The following is a 27,705-nucleotide window of genomic DNA, read 5'->3' as shown; positions in this document are numbered from 1 at the left end:
AGTGGGCCTTGTCCAGACCCTCCAAGGCTAATGCTCACTGTCACATTTTACTTACTGCTTTTCAACCTGCTTTTGAGAATGTATAGGGGCCACTATCTTGTTTTCAGATAGACTTTTTAATATCACTTTTAGGTATTGAGAATAATTTGCTTATTTCCCAGTAATGCGAGGTATAAATGCTGTCTTGGTTGATTCTTAACGTCAGAGAGACCCTAAGGACAGAGTGCTATTTTCTATCAAAAAAACAAAACTGTTTGTTTTATAATTAAAGGTAAGATAAGGTGTTGGGGAGGGGAATTTGGCTGCATGATGTAATGACATGACCTGATGACTCAAGAAAAATGCAAGCTATGTGGACAGCTGTGAGGCCAGCCTGGCTGTGACATCTGATGCATGAGATAAGGATTTCATCATCCTTGGTGAGCCTTGATGTCAGATCTCATCTGCTATCTCATCTTGGGCTGTGGCTGGACCCTGCCCTGGCGGCCACTGTGACCTGAGTGTGCCTTAGGCCCAGTATGTGCAGAGTTTTCCTGCTGGGAGGAGTTGACAATTTCCATGACCCTGGGGATTTCAGAGCCAATGCCAAGAGTATCACTTTTCAAGAACTAGAAACAGCATAGGTAATAGTTTACTAGGTAGCATTCAGTCTTAGGCTTTGGGTTGCTAGTAAATAAATTCCCTGCTTGTGGTTGGGTACTTTCCAATCACAATGGGTACTTTCCTTTCTACTATTTCTGTTTCTCTGAAACAAAAGCAAAATCCGTTTCCAGATTCACTCAGGAAATCAAATAGTCATAGATTGCTGTGGCTGAGTAATGGATGTGTGGGGTCCATCGTATTACTGTACCTACCTCGGTATTTTAAAGATTTTTCTATCATTGAAAACTTTAAATGAATGTTATTTGCAGAGTTATTGTCTGAAACTGAACTAAGTTTCAAGCAGGCTTTGTAATTTTGCTAACCTGGACCTAACCAACTCTTGAAGTGGAGGAATAGGATTGATTCCCTGCCGGTCGATTCTTTCTAATTCTCTGGACTTAGGATGGAACCAGGCAATGGCTTTCTTCCTGCTTACCTGGCTTTCTTGAATCCCTTATTTTGGAAATCCTGGTCCTACTGGGGACAGTTTTGAAGCAAGGACATTAGGCATTTCTTGACCTTGTGGATTTAGTAAGCCACTTCAGCATCAGCACACTGGGTAGATCACATGCTAGACTCCTCTAAAGAGCTGGAGGTCTTTGAACTGTCAGATAGACTGTCTTCCTCATCATCAATCCTAATTTTATGGGTGCACTATATTCTTCCCTATAAATCCTGATGATATAGTTTGAATCAAGCCACCCTTCAAATGTGATTTCTACTGGCCTGCCAGAAAAGTCTGTACCAGGCACATATCTGGGTGGGAATTCCTTGAAATAAGAAAAAATGTTTCCAACCCTGCCCGTAATACTTCCTCACCAAACAGTATCTCAAATGATTAAGCTACTGCTTCTGTGGCAAGGAATCAGACATAGTTTGGCTGACCCCAGAGTCTGTGAAGTCAAAGATGCCACAGGTCACATGATATTAATGTTCTGGTACATAACAGGGATCAAAACTCAGTTGATGGGTGATATTGCTTCAATGCCATATACTAGGCTATTATTAGCAGGCCAAGAATAATAAAATAGTCATAATATCTGAAAGACTGTTAGGCATGTTCTTTCATCCTTTAACTCTAAGTGTCCTGGAAACTAGTTCCATAAATGGAGGTTTAACTATAGCACAGTGTGTTTTTTGGCTTGTCCAAATAAGGTCATATGCGGGGTAACAGATGCATAGCAGATGACCTTGTGTCAACCTCGGTGGCCTTGAACCTAAGCATCCGAAATTGTTCATGAATGAATATCATAGTATTTTGATTTTTCTCTGGGAATTTAAAAAAGCTTTAGATATTTCAAGTAACTTTAGAATGTTATGGTTCAGAGCTGATTGTGAAACACTCTATTAGAAACCTCTGTCTCTGATTGTCCAGCCTTCAGCAGTCCCTGTAGCAATGGTCTTGGAAGGGGCTGGTTCCTCTCTGCTTCCTCTGCTGTTCACTTCCCATCCCTAAAAGGGCATTATTGCCAGGAGTCTCATAATTTTCCTACTAAGATAATCATCAAATCTAATAGTTCAGACTTGGGCCTGCTAATTTTCATCTAATCAACAGAGGCAGGAAAACATAGTCTGGAATGCCAGCTATGTGAATGAAAAATATTTAGTCATTCTTGAAATGATAGGAATGTTTTTCCAACAAGCTTAAATAAACACAATCTCTACTGCGACTGTGTTAAACTTTTTTTGGAAAAGAGACAACTCTTAGGCCAAACAGAAGTTAATGAAGGTTATTAAGAGATGCCCTTCAGAAAAGGCTTGTGGACATTAAAAAGAAAGATTCTGTTTTCTTCATGGTACAGCCATTGACCAGAAGTAGCAGAATTGCTTTCCTTTCTGCTTTCAGCCTAACAGAATTTAATATTTTAACTGGTGATCACATTGTCTGACTTTCCAAGAGATGTCCTGCTTTACCCATGGCTGATTAGACTGTCTTAGGTTAACATCCTCATCTTCATCTTCTTCCCCTGTTTGCCTCAGTTCTAAGAAATAGATTGGTCTCAACACATCTGTATTTAAAGCACCTGACAGCACTTTTTATATGAAGCTCATTTGTTTCCAGTCATACAAGGTCCAACCATAAAGTAATATTATTTTTAAACATAATGACATTTTTAAACAAACCAAGGTTTACATATCCAAGTGAAGTGTTTCTCCTTTCAAGATAGATATATGGGGAAACTGTACAACTACTGCAGGAGTATAGTCACTCAGAGTATTTTGGGTACTTCTCTGTTGAAACTGACATTACAGCTTGCAACATATCCTTTTCAGTATCTTTAGCTTTGTAAACCCCTGACTTCAGAGGTTTTATTAGGCCCTTAAAAATAGTCAAAGACATTCACACCTAAGTCTGATGGAAAGGCTGGGTAATCTAGCTGGGTAAAACTGTTCAGAGGAAGCAAAAAGTGACAGTAAAATAGAAGCACTCTTTCTTCTATGACATAGTAATCTCTGGCAGCAACTCTGAAGAGAAATTTCTGATAGAATTTTAGCATGAGAAGCATTTTAGTACAAACATATAACCCCCAAAAGTGAGCATTTTTAGCAATAACACTTATTTGTAAGTACAATTCCTGGTGTGTTTATTGGAAAAAAGAATCAATCCACTTACCACATAGTATTTCTTTGACTTCTGGGGCCAGAGGCATATATTTAAATAGTGATCTATTATGTTCAACTTTTTGTGGGATTGCAAGTGCTCCATTCAGACTTATTTTCAAATAAATTATTAGACTAATTCCCTGTATATATTGTGCCGTTTTAAACTGTCTCATGGTATAGTCTTAACCTTAAAATGAGCAAAGTGATTTCCATCGTTTAATACGTGAGGGTTAGAGATGGTGAGCTACCCAGTGAACTGTTTATAGAGACCCTATTGAAGTATTTTCTACGCTGTGTCTGTCCGATTGTTGAGAATAAAATGTCTGCAGCAGTATTGCTATAAAATAACAAGGCAGACGAAAGGAATGAAGCTGTCTGTCAAAGAGCATCCCTTGCCCATTGATGGATCTCCCATCACAGGTGGTTGCTGAGGTGACAGGGAGCTGGATCACACCCACCTGTCACCCTCTCCATTTGAGACTCCTGACATGCTCACTCTCCATCATCGTGCAGACTGGGATAGCTGTTACCAGGAGACTTGGCAACATCCGATCTTGATAGAGGGGTCATAACCATCAGTTTGATCCGAGTTTGATATGAGATAAGCAATAAGAAGCCATTAGTGCTTTTTTGAAATTTATTAGAAACATGAGAGGATGGTGATGCATTGCACATTATACATTTTTCAATTTGATTTGAATTATTAGCAGTTTGACCAAATTTTCACTTGCCATGTATATATACAAGATGCCTATTTACCAATCAAGTGAATTTTATTTTCATATCTAAGAGATTAGCTGGATTTATCACACTTGCCTGAAACAGAGCCCAGTTTAGGGGTCCAGACCACTGGAGACCACAGAATTTAATACTTGCTGAGAGTCAAAAATAAGATTCAGTTCAAGGCTCCAGCTTTTACTTTGCAGCATCATGAACCAACACTAAGAATCCCCAAGAACCTTCTAAGACCAACAGTCTGAGAACCCATGACCAACCCTGAGAGTCATGTAGTGCTCTGGGTTTGATTTTTTCACCTTGGCTGCTAGAGCAGACTGAGTGTTAAGTCTGTAAGCCACCTCCCAAGCCAGGCAGGACCTCACAGCATGTGCTCAGGACCTCATCCCTGGCTGCAGTGTCGTCTTTTCTCCTTAAAAGTTACCTTGGTCTTCATTTTCTCACTTAAATTACATATACATATATGATATGGGCTTCCCTGGTGGCTCAGTGGTAAAGAACCTGCCTGCCGATGCAGGCGATGTGAGTTTGATCCCTGGGTCGGAAAGATTCCCTGGAGAAGGAAATGGAAACCCACTCCAGTATTCTTGCCTGGGGAATCCCATGGACAGAGGAGCCTGGAGGGCTACAGTCCATAGGGTCACAAAAGAGTCTGACACAACATAGTAATTACACTGTCATCTGTGATATAATTTGAGACTGCCTTGGGTCTGCTTTGGGATCCAGCAGAGTAGATTTAATGCTTGTTTGTGTGCTTGCTACCTACTATTGCCTATGCCCGCACCTTGCACTGTGGTCCTGCCGCCCATAGTTTGGGTATCTGTAGGAAGACATGAAATAGTATTCTTTTTTACCTTAATTGGAAAGTTATATGTGTTAGTCGCTCAGTCATGTCCAACTCTTTGTGACACCATGGACTGTAGCCCACCAGGCTCCTCTGTCCATGGAATTCTCCAGGCAAGAATACTGGAGTGAGTAGCCATCCCCTACTCTAGGGGATTGTCCCAACCGAGAGATTGAACCCGGGTCTCCTGCATTGCAGGCAGATTCTCCATCATCTGAGCCACCAAGGAAGCCCCAAATTGGAAAGCTATTGCCCTGAAAATCAGCTTACATTTAAAGCAATTCAGGGGTGTCTATTTTATTAGTGAAACTAAAAAAATATTCAGAGATGATAAACTGTCAGCAGGGGCTAACCTCAGGCCTTGCATGTTAAGAGAGGACAGCAAGCTTAGACCTTTTCAAAACTATGACTCTCATGCTTTTTGGGAACCAAGTTTTAAAAGATTCCAGGGAGATTTTAGGCCATAGGAATTCAACAGGGGTGTTCCACATTGCTGTGACAGACACTGAGAACATTATTATTTGAAACACAACTACCCCCCCAACTATTATTAAGAAAGTACTGGTTGAATTATCTCTTAATATTGATATGTTTCATATCACTGACTTACTGAAACTAAAATTTGCTGATCAAAGACATCTTTTAGAGTTGGGACTTCCATACCGTTTCAACTTGAGAATAGCAGGACTACTGGCAAAGCTATACCAAAACGGTATACATTGTCCTCTGATGAATTTGCCCTCATCCCTGAAGATCCAGCAAGGCCCCCAACATGAGAGAGGAAGTGCGGGGTCAGCCAGGCACACAGGAGCATTGTTTCAGTTCACACTGGATAAGCTGATTATGAAGAGATTTCTCTTCTCTTCGAGACACCATGGACACAGTCAAAAGTCGAAACAATGATGTTCAGACTGCAGCTCAGCAAATGTGAAAGGCGCCAGTGGTTGGTCACTAACACGCTCCAAAGCTTACCAGACCATATGAAAGGATGTCATGGACCCACTCACGACCCAGATGCTTTTCATGTTATCAGTGGAGATAGAAATGATGCTTAAGTTACAATGGACAGTGTTCAGAATGCCAAGCCAGTTGTCAGACCATTTATCAGTTGAACATTTGAGGCCCACAAAAGGGCTCGTAATTCATCTACTGAGCCATCATCTGAGACCATTTCTGACTCTGAGCCGGCAGGATAGTCATTTCAACATTAATTATAGCAACAGGTAATATTTTTGTCACCCTTTGAGTTTACGGAATAGTCCCCTCTTTACCATCTTATTGGGGTCTTATAATGATCTTGTGAGGTAGAAATAGGGGAAATTCCTACTTTACAGAAGTCCAGAGAGGTTCATCATCACATGTAAAGTAATGAATGAACAGAGACTCACTCTGAGCCTTATAACCCCAAGTCCATGTCTTTGGCATTGCTTCTCTTGAGACCCAGATCGTAAGGAGGGAGAGGATGAGGAAAAGAAGTCAGTGGACCTGAAAGTACTTGACTGTCCTGGCTCAGATTCAAAACCTTTTTGCTCCTGGCTCTGTTCTCATTGCTGAGACCCAGTTGCTGTTATTTTGACCTTTTGTGACCTACCTTTGATCTGGGTTCTTTTCCTGAACCTCCGTCTGGAATTTTGACCTCGCCCTTTGACCTCTTGGAAAGCCTGCTCCCCCAGTAGGTTCCTGCCTCTCCCACTTGGGGAAGCGGCTTTCCCCACCCGCTGCGAGCACTGAGTTGTCTCCCCAGATGTCTTTATCCTCATGCTTGCCATGGGCCCAGCCTCATTCACACCTGCCAGGCTGAAGGCCCTGAGCAGTGATGTGCAAGTCTCCACTGAGTGTGCCCGGCACCGAGATACTATCCTCAACACTTGTGCATCCTGACCTGCCCGCTTCCCTTATCTCCCTCTAATTCCTGCCCAACTGTGCTTAATCAGGAGGCAGATTGGCTGAGCCTTCAGCACGTGCGTCCGTCCTTCATGCAGGATGAAATGAGCCGCGGGGTTGAGCGAGTGCCCAGCTATTTTTGAGACTATGTTAATAACACTTTATTCATTTGGCATCATCAAGGAATGAGGTCATCACAGAGTGAATTCCCCAGATGAGTGAAAATTGGGGTGTCAAGTTTTATGTTCAGCATTTTGAAGGCAGGCCTTCTACAGTGCTCCGTGTACTATTGGGCCTTGTTAGGTCAAAGGTACAGATCATAATTTAAGCACTTCAATAGACTTAAATACTCATAGGCTTAAGATGCTTAACATACTCATAGGCTACTGAGTATCTCGTTTGGGACTGTTTGGGTTTGGGGATGTACATTTAGTTTTCATTGTTATTAGTGTGTTGGGTTGACAGCAGACTTCTGATCTAGCTTGCTACTTCAGTGGAGCTCATTTATTGAGTATCTACTGTGTGCAAGAGATCCTGCCATGATGAGGATCCTAAGGAACGTACCGCCCAATCCTACAAAAGTTAGGAAATGAGAAATTCGGCCCCTAGAGGACAATATTGAATAGGGCTCTTTCTCAGAACATGTGTCCCGACTTTCAGTTGTCAGATGTCTTTTTGTCATCTTTGTTCATTCATTAAGCGCTCCAGTGGACCAAGCACTATGTTAAATGCTGAAGTTGTAGACACTGAATAAACCATTGCCCCTAATGGCAAGATCCTTCCCCCCCACTAGACCTCAGCTATTTCCCAGAGGATTGGGGTGAGATACCAGAATTCTGACCCATCTGACACCCCCTGCCAGCTCAACATAGCTATTAAAATGTACAGACACACATATACACATGTACTTACAAATATGGCACATTTTTCCAGTTAACATTTACCAAGATATAGTCTCCATGAAAATGAACAGTAAAAATATATATAAGGATAAAATATAAGATAAGTATAAATGATTATTCTTGGAATCTAATCATTTTGTGAGCTCTCTCAGGCTGAATTCCTAGAAAAAGATATCCCATTCTCAATTAGAGGTTTTTTTTTACTTTTTTCTTTTTGTGGTCTTTTAATAATCACGTAATCATAGTACTGTCTTTTCCTATTAAATGTAAGATTGGTAAAGGAAGAAAAACATGACTGACAGCCAAGATTCCTTGGAAGAAGAATACAAAGTTAATAAATAGGCCTAAAGTAAATATAATGCTTCCCTATCTGCCCATAAAATAATATAAGTCTTGGGAACATTTTCACACCATTCATTTTTAAAATAAAGAAACTGCTCTGAGATAAGTACTGTAGAAATTACAAGGATGTAGGTGTTGTTATGAGAAATATATACAAAGGAAAAAAGGATAACTAAATGTGTGGTGGCTGAAAGAATTTGAAAACTCCAACTGTAGGAGATTTTTTTCCATGACTTAATGAGACTTTCTTAAATACACACTCATACCCCATGGAAATTCCCATTTCCAGATTAGGGAATTTTTGTATCCTCAGGTTTTTTTTCTTTCATCGTCTAATAGAGTTTCCCCCTCTAACTTCATTTGGAAATACTTCATCTTTATTATACCTCTTCCCAGGCTGCAATTATGTTAACAATTTGCTGATTTATTTGAATGGTTTTCTGACTAGTTATGGTCACATCTGAAAAGCAACTGTGGTAACAGAATGACATATGACGACACAATAAAACAGATTAGCTGTTGTAAACAGTTCCTTCGGTTCTGACTCGGCCAGCTTTATCTCCAGTTTTATGATCCCAGACAGGCTACCAGTAATTGGTGGACTATAAGGAGGAATGATATATATGGCCATATAAACCAAGTGAAGCTTTGGAATTTTCCCATTTATTAGATGTTCACAGGCTTAACCAAGTCCAGCCACCCCCACCCCCCACCCCCCACCACACCCCGGCAAAAAATCTTAAGGAAGAAAATGCCTGAATTAGGTTTGAAAAGACAACATCATTAGTCATCTTTGTCTCCCACAATCAAATAAGCAGGCTTGTGTATTTATATGGAAGTGCTCCATAAGATAGGCAAATCATTAGTAAATCCTCAAAGGAGAAGTAATGAGACAGATAAGAATTAGCTTTGTTTATCTTATCACTTCTATATGAAAGTTTTTTAACTCATGAAAGAAATATAGGAACATATCTGCCATAGAGAACTACTTTACCTATAGTGAGATCTTTCCCAGGAAGACTTTTGTTGGTATGTGTCTGTCTTTGCATGCGTGTGTGCACTTGTATGAATTTGTAGGAATCTAGGATGCTGGTAGGCAGCTGCTACCCATGCCAGGCCTTCCAGACCTGCTGCTCGCCCGGGGCACACCTCAGGGAGGGATCAGCACACCTGGATACAGTTGGGATCTGGAACCTGAGCTAACTTTTATCCTCCTGATAGAGGCAGTGCTGCAGACAGTCCTAAGCACGCTGGCTCTGTATGCCTTACAGGAGTGTATTTTTCCAGGATCACCCGCCCATCCTCAAGAGCTACTAATGGGCTGTCAGCCTTCCCAGGGTTGCTAATCAGAAAGAGTGCTTCCCACATTTCTCAATGGAGATAATTAGTGTTATTTGCACGATAAACAGCTCGTAGTAATCAAGGTAATGAGAAGAACCTTGTGTTTATTCAAAACCAGGCACTCAGTGGAGTAACACAGTTTAGACACCAAGTTAAAAAGAATCTATGAACATTTTCACTTAAACTATATCTATGTGAAATTTAAAGACCAGTGATTATATACATTGTTCCAGAAGCAAATTCACATTATTAATGCACATTTTTAATTAACTGGTAGTCAAAATATATTCCCTTTTGTTCTGTTGTCATTCCAAACATGTTGAACTATCCAATATGATGATGATAAGACTGATATTAAAACTTTAAATCAAGACCTTAAAAGGTTGTATTGGAGTTTCAACTTAATTCCCTTTCCTCTTTTTGGAAATTTTTCCTTAAAATAAGCAAGAAAGTTTAGAGCTTAGATTTGCTTAACACACTTATACCTCCTGAATAATGAAATGTATGTTATTTCATGGTCTAGTGCTGTGGCCTTGGGGTTAAAAATAATGATTTTATTTCAACTTTATACCCTTAACCAAATTCATTGCAATCACAATGCCTTAATATCCTTATTGAGTAGATTAAATTGCTTCTAGGAAATACCCGAACTTCAGTACAGAATATTGGTGGTGTTCTTCAGAAACTCAGTGTCTGTGGCTAAGTCTTGAAAAATGTGATTATTTTCCTGGAAATGTTTTTACTGATAAGAGGTTTGTTGGACTTCTAGGATATGAAGGAAATTTTAATAATCTATAAAATGAAGAACCGATATGTGTTTGCTTATGTTATTGCATGCTATAATTTTTTTCCAGAATTTTGTTTTCTGAGACTTGGGATAAGAATTGGTAGCTGAACATCTGCACTCCTGACACAGTCCCAAGGGTTCTTGTAAAAAATAGCTCTTCTGGACAGTGTTAGGTATAGGTACTTGGAAAGTCTTTAAAAACCATTCAGGAAAAGGACAGGTCGAGGAAAGTAGAGATTCCCACTCAGATGCAGGGAAGGAAACAGCAAATGGATATAGACATAACAAACACCCATTTTTGTTCTTTATTGCTTCTAGGCTCAGAAAATATTTCTAGAGTTCTTCTCCACAAAGAAGCGGTTCCAGGGTTCCCTTTAGAAATAGTTGTAGCCAAAGACAATGAATTCCTGCTGTTTCAAGCCTTCTTCCTTTGGAGGACTTTAAGGTATTTCTTTAATTCCTCAGCTGATTCAATTCAAGATGAGATGGAATTTCAGGATGATCCTGTAAGCAGTACTTGATTGAATTTCCCCTTGCCAAATCCATCTTTGTGCAAGCATTTTCCCATTCTCCTAAACGAGGAGATCCAAGAGCATTTCTTGCCTCTGAAAGAGGCCCACTAAAGACATCTCTGCCCAACCAATTTAAAGGAACACTTTTGTTTGCTTCACACAACAGGCAGATGCATTAATGTCTCCAAAAGTCTTAGTCTTTGTTCAACTGATACCCTCCAAGGACACGGCATCACCATCATCCTTCTAGAAAGGCATATGCTCTCTGGCATTTCATGTCAATATTTTACCCCCATGGTTGGATGGCATCATTGACTCAATGGACATGAGTTTAAGCAAACTCAAGGAGATGGTGAAGGACAAGGAAGCCTGGCGTGCTGCAGTCTGTGGCGTCACAGAGTCAGACAGGACTGAGTGACTAAACAACAACAACGACCATCTAAGAGCACAGAAAGATAGGATTTAAATGAGAATCATCTGGTCTTCAGGCCACGCCCCATCCGGATATTTTCCATATTCAGAGCACAGTTGCATAGACTAAAGAAAGAGTGTCGTGTACTTAGTCGCTCAATTGTATCTGACTCTTTGCAACCCCATGGACTGCAGCCCACCAGGTTCCTCTGTCCATGGGGATTCTCCAGGCAAGAATACTGGAGTAGGTAGCCTATCCCTTCTCCAGGATATCGACCAGGGATCGAACCAGTGTCTCCTGCATTGCAGGCAGATTCTTTACCCACTGAGCTACCCAGGAAATAACAATTCCCAATACACAAGTTTCAGATGCTCTAACAAACCCAACAGACGTTTCCTCAAGCTCCTTTGTTTACTTGGATTAGGAACAATCATACCATGATAACATGATTCTAGATTCTTCAAACTTACCTCTTGCCCTACCAAGAACTTCCTTGTATCGAAACGATACAGAAAGTCTAACCAGCTCTTGGTTATTCTCTAAGGACTATACATGTTTCACATGTTGATTTGAAATACTCTAGTTCAGGATGGTATCAAATATGTCTCACTTCAGAGTTCATTATGCAGAATAAGAAACTGGGTTTCAGTAGCTTCATAGCACTTCATTCTCAAAACATTAACCCTGATGTTAGTTATAAGACCAATTCTGAGATTACATATTAATATACTGGACTGAAAGTAGACTCAGATTCATTTATGATAATGTCAGTGTTCTGCTGGACAATTTATAGTTGCATGTTTCTGTTGCAATATTGCTCTTATGGGATTCTAAAATAGAGATGGCTTCACGTGGTGGGAAACTGAGCACTAGATTGTTGAGAGAATGCTGAAAGGGACTAGGTCATAATGTTTGAATTTAGATAAAATGTTAGGAGACAGCTAGTTACCTGTATGTGTCTATTGAAAGTGTTAGTCGCTCAGTCATGTCCAACTCTTTGTGATCCCAGGGACTGTAGCCTGTCAGGCTCCTCTGTCCATGGAATTCTCCAGGCAAGAATGCTGGAATGGTTAGCCATTCTCTTCTCCAGGGCATCTGCCCGACCCAGGGATTGAACCCCAGTCTCCTGCATTGCAGGCAAATTCTTTACCATTTGAGCCACCAGGGAAGCGGGCATATGTGTGTGTGTGTGTGTGTGTGTGTGTGTGTGTGTGTGTGTGTGTGTGTGTGTGTTACAAATCAGCAGTTACTCCAGTGACAAAGGGCAGCAGCAGGAAGGACCCCAAAAACATGCGCCTCCACCCTCATAAGACTTTTAAAATTTGTTCCACTTTGTGTTTGAAAACAAAAACAGTAATTGTTTAATGTAATACAATGAAATGACTAGTGTTAAAATGCTTCTTAAAAGTAATTTAGACATCTCCTGTCTATATTTAACATATCATAGTGAGTGTTGTGTTCAGCCTAATCTGTTGAGGGGCAGTTGAATAGTTTTATAGTAAATAAGTTCTGTTGAATAAATGGTTTTGTTGAGTTTTTCTGTGTTTAATAGTAAATGTTGAGGGAGTCAGAATTTGAGAGTTCTGTTTCACAGTTTCTTCCCTCTAACGTACATCACTGATGAATGGGGAAATATTAATTTTAGAGGCACAAAATCATGTTTTGCTTCTTTACATTCTACCACATTGTCAAAACCTGGAGACACTCAGTAAGACTTGTTTTGCCTAAAATATTTTCAGTGCAGCATTGTTGAACCAGCACCTACTTAAATAGCCCTTCTATGCTTTTTTTTTTTCATTTGGTAAACTGAGCTGAAGTTGTTATCCTGAGTGTTATAGGGAGGCATGTTGAATGTATTTCCTGTACTAGGGAAATGTGTGCTTGATATACACCTGAGACCTGACTACCTAGCAGATGCAGCCATTGGATAAAGTGTGGGACTGTTTGAGTCAGTGTTGTGGTTCTGGTCCTCAATGCCGCGGTTTTGTTTTTTTTTTTTTCTTTTACTTTCTAGCAACAGATCACAATCCTCATCTCATCCATTAGTCAGGACATGTACCAAAAATAAGATGCATGTCACCAATGATACACATGTACATCACCATTTTTCTTAACAAATCCCTAAAACTCATTGAAAGTAAAATCCCATACTGCCCTGGGGTTATTCTGCATTTTCAGTGTCAGTGTCATCTGGCCAGGTATATGTTTTTCCATCATACACTTTCTGAAGGCAGAAGTTTCTCATAAACTTAAATATCAGTAAAGAATACAAGCTTTGGGTCTGTGTGGATGTGCCCAAGACATTTCTTTACCCATAAGCCATTCACTGAAGCACTAGAAAAAGAGTTTAGAATCCACCCTTGATCCTTAACTCTCTGGAATGTAGACCTAACTCCTCTTTCTATGGGATTATCTGTGATGTGGTTTACTCAGATTCGATCCTGGTCCCCTGCTCTATCTTATATTTGTGGTTAGAATAATTTTGACAAAACCTCAGCAGTCTTATGGCTAAAGGCTGATATAGAGTTATCTTGGATGGATAGGAAGAGTAGTGATAAAGGAAAGCCTGTAGGTTTAAAAATTGAAGATGTGGGACTTCCCTGGTGGTCCAGTGGTTAAGAAATCTGCATTCCTAATGCAGGGGCACAGGTTCAATCCCTAGTCATGGAACTAAGATCACCATATGCCACAAGGGGTGACATAGATAGATAGATAAAGCAACTGGTCAACAATGTTTACAGTAAATTTTAAGAGAGGAAAGCAACACTACTGTATTTAATCCACTAATTCTTAAAACTTACCTGAAAATTAAACCACTTTTTGATATTTATAGTTGCTCGTCAAAACAGATACTTTAAGTCATTGAAGAAAATTAGAAATTTTACAGCAGCAGAAATTAGATAAAAATTTCAGGGAGATGTTCCTCAACTGTTCTGTAATAAAAATAGAGAATGTGCTATACCGTCTTCATATGTATGTTTGCTGGGAGAATGCTGATGAAAGCTTCTCTTTAATAAAGTCCTAGTTGCTCACCACCTGTGAAGAGTTGAATCACTGGCCTCTTTTAGCAGGTGGATAAAAACATAGAACTCTTGATCTTAGCAGTGGCAGCTAAAACACTTATTTTTGGTCTCTCTTCCATGGTAACCGGAGATGAAACTTGAGAAGACAGTGTGGACTAATGGATAGACTGTTGGACAGGAGGTCAGGAACCTCTGTTCTGTTCTATTCACAGCCTGCTGCTGGGTTGCTATGTAAACTTAGATAAGCCACTTACCCTCCCTGCACCTCATATTTTCCATTTGTGAAAACATAGGTTAGAGACATTCTGTATTTAGCGCTTCCCAAAGATGTTGTGAAAACTAGCTTACTCTGAAGAAATTCATAGCATCTTTGGGTTGAAAAGAGGCCACGTAAATATGTCATTGTCCCTGTTCCCTTGGACAGCACTCTTGCCGTGGACTGAGGTTGTATAAACTGTCCACTATCAGTCACTGCAAAACAGGTACCCTTGTAAGGTGCTTTGTATCGCACAGAAGCTGAGCGTGTGACCCTACAGCAGGAACACCTGGATTTGAATCTGGGATCCACCACTTACTAACTCCATGACCTTGGGCAAGTCAGGATGCTAGGTTTCCTCATCTGTTAAAATAGGGATAATGATAACACCCATCTCATTGGACTGTGATCTAAAATGCGAAAGCATTTATGAAGACCACCCTGGACATTATGTAGATATGTAATACACTTTATATATAAGTGTGTGATTACTGTTATCACTCAAAGCAATTCTTCATTATTAACACAGCAGGGAAAGTCAAGATCACCTCTGGCCTTGGTTTCTTCTGTGCATCTCATCCCAGGATGGTTGCTCTCTCTTCCTCTGGAATGCGTGTGTCTCACTCTCACTCCCATAAGCCCTGGGCCCTGAGTATAAGCTCCCATAGCTGATGTTATCTGCTCTGTCATCTATAATAATTGAGAGAGTGTCACATAACAGATCAAAGAAATCCAGATGTTTTAAAGTCTCAGAAACATCTCTGATTTAGTAACTTGAAAAAAACCTCAAATAGATGTCAGAAGTATTGCAAGATGGAGAGCGAGGTAATTGACAGTTGTAAGCTGTGTCCTGATTATTATAAAAAAAAACTCAGAAAACATCAGGAGGAGATAGAAGAACAGTTAAAAGTTTAAAGTCATTTTAACCTTTTCTTGCCTGCTTTCTATAGAAGGTACCCGATGTATAAATTGCTCAAACATAAAGAACTAGAGGGTCAGATTTTCAAAAATCTAAATAAAAATATTTCTTTTTCAGGGGTTAACAACATTATGAAGGTATAAAAGTTTAGGATCTGATGAAAATTATTGATGAGGTTTTTTCCTATAACTTATCATAGTGTGGGATTTCAAAGATTGAATAGCATTTAAGAGGTAATCATGTTTCATTGATTTTTTCTCTCTCTCTCTTTGTTATTAGAACCAACCTACATCACAATTGATCCACCTGCATGTGGGGAGTTATCAAACTGTACCCTGACAGAGAAGGACTGCATTTATGGTTTCAAACTCGATCACAATGGTTGTCGAACTTGTCAGTGCAAAAACAGTGAGTACATGGAAGACTGTGTTTTTTCAGAGCCTAATATGATATTGTCAAAGCACATTATGTGATTGAATATGCTTTTCATTCCTGTTCATGTCATTGCCTTAGCAACCTGAAAGAGGAAAAAAGTGTACTTAATGTAAACACACGTCAGTTGCAGAAAAAGAGCTGCCCTTTATTCTGCTTTTTGCCTTCATTTCATTATACATCAGGATACTCCTTATTGTCCAGCTGCTTCGTGGATGCAGCCTTGGGAGCTCTGGGGCACATGATTCCAAACACTCCGGGGGCTCTCAGTATCACCCTTGTCTGGGTCATCCAGTGACCAGGAGGTCACTCACACAGAAGTGTCACATTCCACACGTGGGCACCATAATCTTTAGAATGCGCTCCCCTTTGTTGACCCCAACTCTCCTCCATGTAGATTCCAATCATGTCTCCACCATGATCTCTGAAACAAGATAGGGTATATTGCATTTCTTCCTGGGGAAAAAAAATTTGCCCTTCATGTTTAAAACGATTTTGAATTCCTCTAAATCTTCTACCAGAATAAATATTTTTAGTCGTTCTCCAGGTGACAGTTTCTAGAATTCTGTTGGGTCTTTCCATCTTTTGATGGTTTTTATGTAGATACCATGGTTTTTCTGTAAATGTATGGCCTAGAAACAAACAGAATACTCCAGAATTTGGTCTGATCACTGCCCTGCTATTGTGTGGCCTAAGTGAGTGTTAGCTCTTTGGATTATACACTCTCAGCTAACATTGAATTTATAAGGATCTAGAACCAGTTGGTGCTTTTTACATTAGCTGCTCTTAGGTGGTTCTCATCTGTTCTGTACTTGGACATTTGATTTTTTTTTTTTTAATGACACAAATGCAGGGTTGGATTGGACAAGAAATTACCCTGAGCATTTTCAACCGTTTACGAGCTAGTTGGGATATTTTTGAATCTTGATGATGTGACCTCATACTTTTATCTGTGTCTCTCAGTTTATATTAAATGAGCGTAACTTACATGTCCTCATCTAAATCATTGCCCTAAAATAAATTGTACAGAACCAAGGACAGGGCCCTGTTAGCACCAAAGACCTACCTGTGAAATGACTTGGAACACAATCTTCACTTTTTCTTTGGAGTTCCTCAGCTAACATCATATCAGCTTCATCTCCACAAGGAAATCTTGAAACTCTTGGTCTGTACTTTATCTAAGATCAAAATACATTCTATTTGCAACATTTCTTTGCTGGAAACCCTACTTTAAACATGACGAAGTTGGTAGAGTATGGGTTGTTTTTCACGAACCTATACTGCCTTGTGGCTCAGCTGGTAAAGAATTCCCCTGCAGTGTGGGAGACCTGGGTTCGAACCCTGGGTTGGGAAGATCCCCTGGAGAAGGGAACGGCTGCCCATTCCAGTATTCTGGCCTGGAGAATTCCATGGACCATATAGTCCATGGGGTCACAAAGAGTCGGACAAGACTGAGTGACTTTCACTTGCACTATACTGCCTCCTGGTAGTCATTGGTTTCTTTCCTAAATGTTGAAAATCCCATGTTTAAACGTTCATTCTGCAGAATTTTCAGTTGTCAATGTCAAGCTTAGTTTCTGCAGTGTTGGAGTCCTTTGCCCCTTTTGAATCGACATTTGGCCTCTTTTAGTTTTCTGAAATCTCTTTCTTTTCACTCTGATGTGTCCAAATATGGACAGTGCTTCTATAATCAGCAGGTTCTCTGCGAGCCTCTAGGTATAATTACCCTAGGCACAGAGAGTTGGAATCAATTAATGTAGAGAGATGATCACCTTCTGATTTATCAGTTTTCTTGGACTCTGTATTCCTCTTCTCCTTAATTGTTCAATGCTATTTTTTGTAAGTGTATTTTTGATGAAGACAGATACTCAGTAGAAGTTGCATAATTCAGTTCTCTCAGTTACTTGTTACCGTCATGCTGTCTGCCAGATGGAGTTAGTGCTGCAAGGGAGATTATCAGACTACTGTGATGATGCTTGTTCCTACCTTTAAATTTCCCATAAGCCTCCACCAGTCAGGGACAGTCTGCCTTCCTACGGTTTTTCCTGTTCAGAGAAGGGCTGGTCTCTGTTGTATACCTATCTGCCTTTTTATACTTCCCTTTGGAAGGCCAAGTTCACTAGGCAGCTGCTTTGGCAGCTGTATCTGTTGGCTTAAATGGTCGGCTTGGGTTTTTTGACCCCAAGATAATTGGTGATTGTATCACAAAGGGTTTATATTTTAATCCTTGTCTTGTATCTCTTGAGCTATATACCCATTTTGATCATGGGAGCATACCTAATATTTTTCCCTGAATTTTTTGAAGTCTGAAAATTTATGTTTCATTGTGCCTAATCACCCCACCCACAGTCTTCACCTGGGCTTTGGTGTTGTGAACTTGTGGCCACATGGGCACACTTACATAAGACCACAGCTGATTCACAGTGAGCCCTTTGTAAGTTAAATCCAAGGAAGCAATTTCCCTCAGTTGTCAGTGGAGCCAGTCAGAAACATCTGACTGGCTTTTCACAAGTTGAGACTATCAGGAGAATTCTGCTCTGCCTGGCTTTGTCAAAGGAACAGCCCTGCGTCCTGCTTGCTTTGTGCCTTCATTTCATTAACACGTAGGAGGAAATAAGTACAGGAAACCATTGCATTTTGTGTCAACTGGTATTTGTCATTTTGTCTGTATCTAACAAGCAAAAGTACACGGAAAGTACATGACAAAGCCATAGAGCCTTCCTGCTTTCATCCCCTGCCATTAGCAATCCTGACACCTTTTGAGAGATGAGTCAAATTAAACCAAACTGCCACATCCTCGGTTGTCAGATTCTTGTGATTGTATGGACCCAGCTCCCCACCGAGCCTCTGGCATCAGACTGACTTGTCTCCAGGTGATTGGGCAGATTTCTTTATTTCCCAGAGCCTCTATGTCTGCATCTGTAAAGGGCAGGTAATAATACCAAATTAATGGGTTATTTTGAGGACAACTAATTAATGAATGCAAAGCTAGCTTTAGTACCTGACATATGGTAATTGTTTACTCTACACAATAGCTGTTTTATAACTTGCTTTTCTGAGTCAGCTGGAGCTGGCTGACGTGGAAAGCCCCCAGCTTCCCCTCCTTTGTTCCGACAGCAACCTGCCTCCTGTTCTTCCTGTCCTCTGAGGGCACACATGCAAACAGCTTTCTTTTTGCCTTTTCATTTTAACCCTCAAATATTCTCAGTCTCTTTCACCTGGTTTTAGGAAAATGAAAGTCCCTTGTACTGAAGGATGGCTAAATATGTTCTTTTGCCCATTGCAGCTACATGTTAAGTACGGATTTTGTCTAAATCTCTCCTTTACATTATTTTTCTGCATCCCACCGAAGCCTGTTCCACATGCATTGGTCCTAACCATCTATACCCAAGTTTTCCCTTAGGAATTAGACTATATGTATAGACCACTGGTGTCAAGATTTCTTTCTTAAAATTAAGACCAGCACCAAATAACTATTTCTCCTCTGTGGCTGGTTTGTTGTTTGCTGGTTCATTCCTTACATTCATCTAGCATTTATTGAGTGCCTACTATATGCCACACACTAGGAGTACGAAAAAGATAAAAATGGACCTTATCCCTGACTAGTATTGGTAATGTGTTGAAAATATTGGTTATATCCTATTAGGTTGTAATGCTATTACATTATAGTCAAGCATATCATAGATAATCACTGAAGATTGAAATCAAAACCCAGTAGAAACACGTCCTTAAAAAGAACATGGAGGGACTTCCTAATGGTCCAGTGAACCTTCCAATGTGGGGGGTTGCAGGTTCAATCCCTGGTCAGAGAGCTGAGATCTCAAATGCCTCAGGGTCAAAAAACCAAAAAAGATAAAACAGAAGCAATATTGTAACAAAGTTAATAAGGACTTCAAAAAATGGTTCACATCAAAAAAAAAAAATCTTTTAAAAGAACATGAAAGGTATATGACAAAGGATGATTTTATTTGAACATGTTGTAGCTTTGCTTTTTTAACCTGTAACAAATAACATTTCTTATAACACTGCCAAGCAAAGTAATGCATCAGGGGCATACAGACAATTTAAATTGTCGCTGACTCATTTTTTCAAAGACATATTCAGAATAAAGAAAAGAAACATGGTGGAAAATGTGTAAGAATGCTCATAGAAACAGAGGTCAAAATCAAAAGCATTTGAATAAGCTACTAAAAATAACTTTGTTGATTCCAAGCTGTTAGTAGCATTACTTTTTAACCAAAATGTGTGTCGTCATTATGCATTTCTGCTTACTATAGGTACTGTATATAGTAAATGACATCCATATGCATTAAATGGTGTCGATCTTTTAGCATTTTATCTACATTTTAAAATCAATCGGATTTCATCAGATTATTTGTAACTTCTCTTCCAGTTTTTAACATTCTGTAATTCTAGGGATTAATAATGCTTTTAGCTAGAAACTAATGCAGACATAGAAAACTAATGGTAGCAGAAAGAGAAAAAGCTTTCATAGTTTTCATGAAATATATATCTGAAGCAAGCATCTAAAGAAGCTTGCAGCATCAGATGCACAGAGGCAGGCTCCTGTTTTCATGTCATTGTTACTCTGAACAGACACTTATCACGGGCAAAATTGGGACCGCTGTTTGCAGTGTTACACTTCTTTATTTAACAGCCTTCGGAACTTTATTTTGGTATCTGTAACTGCTTGCAGATTGGTGGGAACTGCCAGAACCCCAGAGCGTGAAGTCCTGCAGGAGGGCAGTGCAGCACAGCTCCAGGGGCACCCTCACACTGTGTTCTGTGTGCAGTCCCCACAGTGTTCACTTGAAGCAAAGTACAAACAGTGCTCCCCACAGCTGGGGCCACGTTGTGCCCCTGGGAGCAAAAGCATCTTTTTTTTTCTCCCAAATAAACAAAGTTTACTGCATAGCTGCTGTCGACCAGCCATATCATACAGGCTCTGTTTTGCCATTGTTTATCACTTCTCTTCAATGGGAGTTTTCCCCTCTGTATTGGAAGGCACTTTTTTATCACAGTGCAGTCATACCATTGAAAAATTATAAACATAAAGCTACCATTCTTTCTACTGAAGCTTTTGAAACAAACCTATAAACCCTACCCATCTATGAATAAGATGTTTCTAATGTATCTATTCCGGAGAAGGCAATGGCACCCCACTCCAGTACTCTTGCCTGGAAAATCCCATGGATGGAGGAGCCTTGTAGGCTACAGTCCATGGGGTCACTAAGAGTCAGACATGACTGAGCGACTTCACTTTCACTTTTCCCTTTCATGCACTGGAGAAGGAAATGGCAACCCACTCCAGTATTCTTGCCTGGAGAATCCTAGGGACGGCGGAGCCTGGTGGGCTGCCATTTATGGGGTCGCACAGAGTCGGACACGACTGAAGCGACTTAGCAGCAGCAGCAATGTATCTATTCTACTCTTTTTGTAAAATGTTTGCCTTAAAGTTATACTTCTCTGAAGAAAAGTTCATAATTGATACATGGATCTAGGGATACTTTGAAATCTTTAATGTTCCCTATTTCTGAGTTAGCAGATGATATTTGGAGACTCAAGTTCCGGTATCGTGAAAGTTTTTTGATACTAAGTTTTTTCATCCCATTATTTTCCATGAGCATGTCAGTCTTGATGAGAGTGGAGGAGTAAATAGCAAGAATTTTGACGGGTTCATTCCCTTAGCAAGTACTTGTTGAGTGTTCACTCCATGCTGAACTCCATGATAGCACCTGGACTATAAATGGGTCCCTGCCCTAGAGCTCCCTTCTTCTGAGGAGGGAAATGAGATAGCAAGCTGATGAGCTGTCCCAAGTCAGGGCAGCACAGTGGCAACCTGCTCAAGAAGTCACAGTCTGAAGACCATGAATGTCCTGTATTTTTGTTTAAACGTAGCAGCCTTTGCTTGAAGTTCCCTTCTACTGCAAAGCAGAGGTAAAGACAAACTTAGTTTCTTTCAAAATTTTTAAGCTTAGTGATGCAACAGCTTTTATTAAGGATGAAAGCCCATTCTACTGGTTTGGGCAAAAAGTTTGTTCAGGTCTTTCTGGTTAAACCTGAACAAATTTTTTGACCAACCCAATAGATTTAAGATCTGTGGGGAATCTCCTTGTCTTTACAGGACAACCAGAAAAATGAAAGCACAGAGGTGCTCAGACTCAGAGTTTCAAGGAATTCAGTCCCCAGGGATGTTCTCAGAGTGTTTTTAATTCATGGATTTCCCAACATAATGTACATGATGTCAAGACTTAAAGTTTCTGCAATAAAAAAAATGGATTCACAACTTAGATCTTGGTGTCAGAGAAATAAGTGTGGCTATGAAAGTCTTCTCCCTCCTTCATCATCCCTGTAATAATGGGGAAGCAATGATGACCTTTCAAGTCATAATTATAAAATTTTAAGTGAGCCATTTAGAATATTGCTTTTAAGGATGCAAATTAGTAATCAGTTGCTTCACTGTGTGATGCAGACCCATGAGGTTATATTAAATATGTGTAATGAAAGGTTTATGATGATGACAAACTAGAAAATTATACCATAAATCACATTATCCTTTTTAAAAGATAGCATATTAAATCTCAGTGTTGCCAGCTAAGATTCACAAAAGATGCTACCTTAAAATATTTATGTAAAACATGAACCCATTTCACCTATTTAATTGTAGTTAAGGTTTAAATTTGGGGGCTTCCCTGGTGGCTCAGTGGTAAAGAATCTGCCTGCAATGCAGGAGACCCAGGTTCCATCCCATGGACAGAGGAGCCTGCTGGGCTGCAGTCCATAGGGTCGCAAAAGTCAGACACGACTGAAGCAACTAAGCAGCAGAAACGTTTAAATGTAGATTAAAAGATATGTGTGTGGAAGGGACGTGTGTTCTGTTTTTCGCAATAATGTGTACATTATTTACAATGTTTATGCTCAAAGGATATCCACATAAATGCATTTATTATTCCAACAGAAGTAGTCTCTGCTTCCCATTTTACCAGTCCACACAGAACACTGATTAAACATTGCCACACTTTTGCCATCATCATATCTGCTTCTTTAAATTTGATTATCTTTCAAATTCTACATTTAATTTAGACAAATCTCAGCTTTTTTTAGTTACATCACCAAGCATGCTTTTCTTACTTACCTTGACATTTTTATTGCTTGTGTTACTCTTATAATCCCTGTGTCATACCTTTTAAATTTCTTTAGAGGATTTCCGTTAAGCTAATGGAAGTTTCTTGTGCCAGCCACCATTTCTTCTTTCCCCTTTTCTCCTCTTCTACAGTAAGTTATGACTGACTCAGAGGACAGTTAGCCATCACTCCAGGTTCTGCCAACAGGGGAGAGTTTGAACACCTCAAATAGTGGATAAGCATTAATCTAGATATTTCTTTGGCACATACATTTTTTGTCAATTAGCCAAGTGTATCTAAATAGCTGAATATTTGTCAGCAGTGGGGAAAAAGTATCTAATTGAAACACTAATTACTTCACTTTATATTAGTTATTAGAAATATATCTCTTAAAGAAAAGGTAACCAGTCCTTTATGCTCCATATAGTACGCAGTATTATACAGTAACATCTAAAACTCATAAAAGTAAACATATGTGAATGTGCTTCTCATGGGCATGCAGTAGGAACAAAATACATAATGAAATTTGAGGTGTAAGCTTCCAGTTCTCAAATTTGAATAATAAATAGTAATCAGTGGTTTGAAGTGACCGATAAGAACAAATTTTATGAGAAAACGCACTCCGTTTTATCTACATCGTAACTAGTAGTTGCCAGCCTGCTCTTCAGCCCTAGATTGGGGTAACATCAGAAACTTATTCAGAGTTGAACTTTATCCTGTGTATTAGTACCAAAACGAAGCTACATTCCGATAACCATGATAAACATGAAATGACACCATCTGTAGTTTTTAACCATTGCTGATGCTGTGGTAAAACTGAGAACTTCACATCTGTGGAAGACTGGAAGATCAGGGGAAGGCATTGAAGCGTCGGATGTGTTCTGGTCCATTCATCTTTGGAAGAAACGTGCTGTCCGTGTGTCTTCACAGGGGAGGAGCTCTGCATGGGCCTCAAACGAGGCTGCACATTGAACTGCCCCTTCGGCTTCCTAACCGACGCCTACGGCTGTGAGATCTGTCAGTGCCGCCCGCGCCCCAGGAGGTGCAGACCCATAGTCTGTGAAAAGCATTGTCCATTTGGATATCTGTACGTATTTCTTAATCAGAAGAGCTCTTCTCAGTTATCTGTAACTTGACGAAGTGTGTTACCTATTTTTGGAGGCTGTTTTTGTGTGTTTGTGAACAAATCACTGATGTACTGAAGTCTGAAGTATCTATGCTTGCTTTTTTTTTATTATTTTTTTATTTTTTCTCTATGCTTGTTTTGTTAGAGGAATTGGAAAGTGGGGAAAGGAGGTATGTCCAAGGATAAGAATCAGGTTTTACCCTTCTTTGAAGACGGACCAGAGCCTTGTTATGACACTGCCTTTTGGGCCTGTTGGGTGAGATTTCCTCATAGGCAGGGCCTTTGGACACTGCTGAAGGGAGTGGACCTGTCATGAGGTCCCAGAGATGTAAGGTCTTTGACTTTGCACAGCTGTCCCAGCAACTGTTTTGTGATAACCTATTTAATCCATACTTTAGGATGAATCAGTAGCTGTCAAGCTGCTGATTTGCAATATGGAGCATCCTTACCTGCCTCCCTATCTTACCTTGATGCTTTTCTATAGTTTACACTATGCTTTTTTTTCAGTGGCAGTAGATTTTATGAATATCCTTGGAGATAAGAATTTTGACTTATATTTTCAAATATTCTTGATTGACTCAAACCCCATGAACACACAGATTATTCGCGGAGGAAAATAGATACTTCACATTTGTTACTTTACTGTCTGTCTTGGCATCTCCTTCTGCATGTGTCAAGTTGGTTCCTTAAAAATAGCCTTTCAGAATTTTTCTTTCTCATTCCTGCCTTGGTTCCTTCCATTTTAGTCTCTCTCCCTTTCCAATATGATATGTTTATATAATGCTGGTAATATAAGGGACTTAGAGCCATCATCTCTTGCCCAGCACCTTAAAGGCATTGTTTTTATTCTTCTCCCTGGAAATTCTTGTCTAACAGGGAGAGGGGAACCTTAATTTTAATTGGATAATTAAGTTGGAGACATTATTCTTTAAAATTCCCCAGGTTAACTAATAAATCATCATTATTCTTAATCCTAAAATATGAATGCAATACTAATAAAAGTAGAGTTATTTCTTAGCTTAATTGCTAATGTAGAATAAAGGATTATTATCATAATAGTACAACCTCTTGCTGCAGCATTATAACAGTTCAGAACCCAGGCTGCACTCAAGTCCAAACTTCATTTTGGAGAGGAACCTCTTAGAGGATTGTAGATTCCACTTGATATTCCTGTCATTAAGCACATTCAAGGAGGACTAAGTTGACTGCTGTGGGCAAATGGATGGCTAGCACATGTGTTTCAAGGACAGCCTCTGAAGGAGAAATCTTGGCCAGACAACACATGGGAGTATTAGGTTAATGCTCATGTACACCTGCTGAGTGGATCATTACTGTGTTAATGCAGCAAATGCTTACACAAGGGAGGAGGGTGGAGAGAAGGAATGGACGGGTGAATAAATGAATGTACAAACAAATCCATTAAAGACTTACTAGGGCTCAAAAATGGCACAGTCTGTGTCATGAGTATGAACCATTCATTTAATTCATTGTTTTCATTATATTGACGTAAATATGTAAACCCTGTTGTTCTCATTTCACTTATCAGATTGTAGTTTGTCACTTGGGCAGTTATATATGAACGTTTCCCACAGGGCTGTCTTCTTTTAGAACCTCTTAATTTGTCCAACATAAGAAAAAACAGGGTTGAGCACCACTGCTGCCATTTAGGGCTCCCTGGGATGAAACCTGAAGGTAGCTAGACTTAACTCCTCCTTCCCTGCTGCCCGGGAAGCCAGCCAGGGCAAAGCATGTGGAGGAGATGTTAAGTCTAAGAGAGGACCCGGAGCTGCAGATAGTGAACAGAAGGAAGAGGAGAGCCGATGAACGCCTTTAGTAACAGAGAAGATCATTCTCCTTTTAGAAAAAAACAAGGAATCGTTGCTAAGAATTTTTTTGACCACTTGAACCATGGTGATATTTTAATAGGCACATATTTATTTAATATCATCTTCCTGATCAGCACAAAATTTAGGCACTCTAGTTTATTAAAGGGGAAAAAAAATATTCATCCAGCCATTTTCCTTTATTTTCTGTGCTTCAGTCATGCCCCATAGGTGGAGCATTTTTCAATTGGTATTCTGTACTGATTAATGAAATAATTATCGGACACTGACTGTAGAACTTCTCAGATGTTTTATTTTTCATCATGTCTGTGTGTCCTTTAGCTCTCCTTCTATCTACTACAAGATTCTATAGATATCTCAATAAAATGGTTACTGGTATCTGAAATTTCTTAAGAGAATGTGGTCATGTGAGGAATGCAGTGGCCTTAACAAAAGAAGGACTTCTGCCTTTAATGCTGGCCTCCAACATTGACCAGCGATATGTCCTTCAACTTCTTATTCATGGAGTTGCACATGCATCTTTTTTTGTACTTGGTACTGCTTTTCCTAATTAAATCAACAGTCATGTCATTGAGATTCTGAGAGTCATATCCTAGAGACATCTCAGTGCTTGGACAATTCTAACCCTTGGCCATGGGTGGATGGTGGTCATGGCCCCAGGGAGCTAATTACACATCACTCCAGGGGGTCATGAGAGAAGAAGTTCAAGTCATTCTGCTTAATGACAGTACCACTTCTTTGACCCTAGGGGTGAGCACTTGGGTGTCATTTGAGACTCTCAAATTTTCTGACCTCTGACAAAATTTTAATTACCCAGGAAGAATAAGCACGGCTGTGACATCTGTCGCTGTAAGAAATGCCCAGAGCTCCAGTGCAGTAAGATCTGCTCCCTGGGTTTCCAGAAGGACAGTCATGGCTGTCTCATCTGCAAGTGCAGAGGTAAGTGCCAGTGTATGCCCTTTCCCCAGAAACCAAGAAAAAGACAGCCTGTCAGTGAAACAAGTTCACTGGTCATTGTCCGCTCTGACAACACCATCACTCTCTAGGGGACCACCTCTTGCAACTCCGTGGACTGTAGCCCCCACTGCCCACCCCGCTTGGTTTTAGAAAATCCCATGGATAGAGGAGCCTGGCGGGCTACAGTCCTTGGGGTCTCAAAGAGTTGGACAGACTGAGTACATAAGAGAATGTAGAGTGAAAGGAGGAAAATTCAGTTATGATCCTGCCAGTAGGAGAAACACAGATTTGTAAGGGTTTTTTCCTCCCATTTTTCAAAATTGAGGGCATATTTACATGAATTCTTTTCATGCTCCTTTCCCGTAGCACAAACTGTGCTATGTAGACGGGATTTTTGGTGACTGGGTAGCGTTGCCTGTAAAGACACTGCAGGCTGTTTCTCCTGTGCAGTAGCTGCTTCTTTACCAGGCTGCCTTCTCTCTGTCCAGAGGTCTCTGCCTCCGCCGGGCCACCTGTCCTGTCAGGCACGTGTCTGTCCATGGATGGCCATCATCATAAAAATGAGGAGAGCTGGCATGATGGGTGTCGGGAATGCTACTGTCATAGTGGACGGGAGATGTGCGCTCTGATCACCTGCCCCGTGCCTGCCTGTAGCAACCCCACCATTCACCCGGGACGATGCTGCCCATCATGTTCAGGTAAAGGCTGGCTGACGTCTCGTTCGCTCCCCAAGCAAGTGACTTCCGCCTCCCAGGGCCTCATCACATCTCTAACTCTGGGGGGAGTGCAGAGGACAACCCCTGGAATACACTTCAACTCTGGTTTTCATCAGCAGTAGCCACAACCGTCAACAGGGCATGATAAATGATTAGCCGGAAACCGCTAGACTATTCTAGAGCTCTAAAAGCACTCTCCTAAATTTTGAAGGTTTGAACTCCATTATATTCGTCTTTGAACTCCATTTGTATAAAGGTTTGTGGGCTTACGTTCTTAAAATTCCAGCTCTCCACTTTATAGAT

The 27,705-nt window shown here is 40.2% G+C and overlaps 1 protein-coding gene across 4 annotated transcripts in view; it reads left to right on the top strand.

Annotated features, from left to right (window-relative positions):
* The window catches only part of CRIM1 (cysteine rich transmembrane BMP regulator 1), a 215,899-nt gene that overhangs the window by 141,575 nt on the left and 46,619 nt on the right, over positions 1 to 27,705 (top strand). For all 4 annotated transcript variants that reach the window (XM_081596244.1, XM_081596243.1, XM_081596245.1 and 1 more), the window contains 4 exons: positions 15,483 to 15,611; positions 23,690 to 23,846; positions 26,547 to 26,668; positions 27,175 to 27,384. In XM_081596244.1, coding sequence (XP_081452370.1) covers positions 15,483 to 15,611; positions 23,690 to 23,846; positions 26,547 to 26,668; positions 27,175 to 27,384 — 618 coding nt within the window. The remainder of the gene's footprint in view (positions 1 to 15,482; positions 15,612 to 23,689; positions 23,847 to 26,546; positions 26,669 to 27,174; positions 27,385 to 27,705) is intronic.

Source organism: Giraffa tippelskirchi, chromosome 4, assembly GCF_054371585.1.
Source record: "Giraffa tippelskirchi isolate mGirTip1 chromosome 4, T2T-mGirTip1v1.2.pri, whole genome shotgun sequence".
NCBI classification, from domain to species: Eukaryota; Metazoa; Chordata; class Mammalia; order Artiodactyla; family Giraffidae; genus Giraffa; species Giraffa tippelskirchi.
Note: the sequence above shows the minus strand (reverse complement) of the source record. Positions and strands in the feature narration are given on the sequence as shown.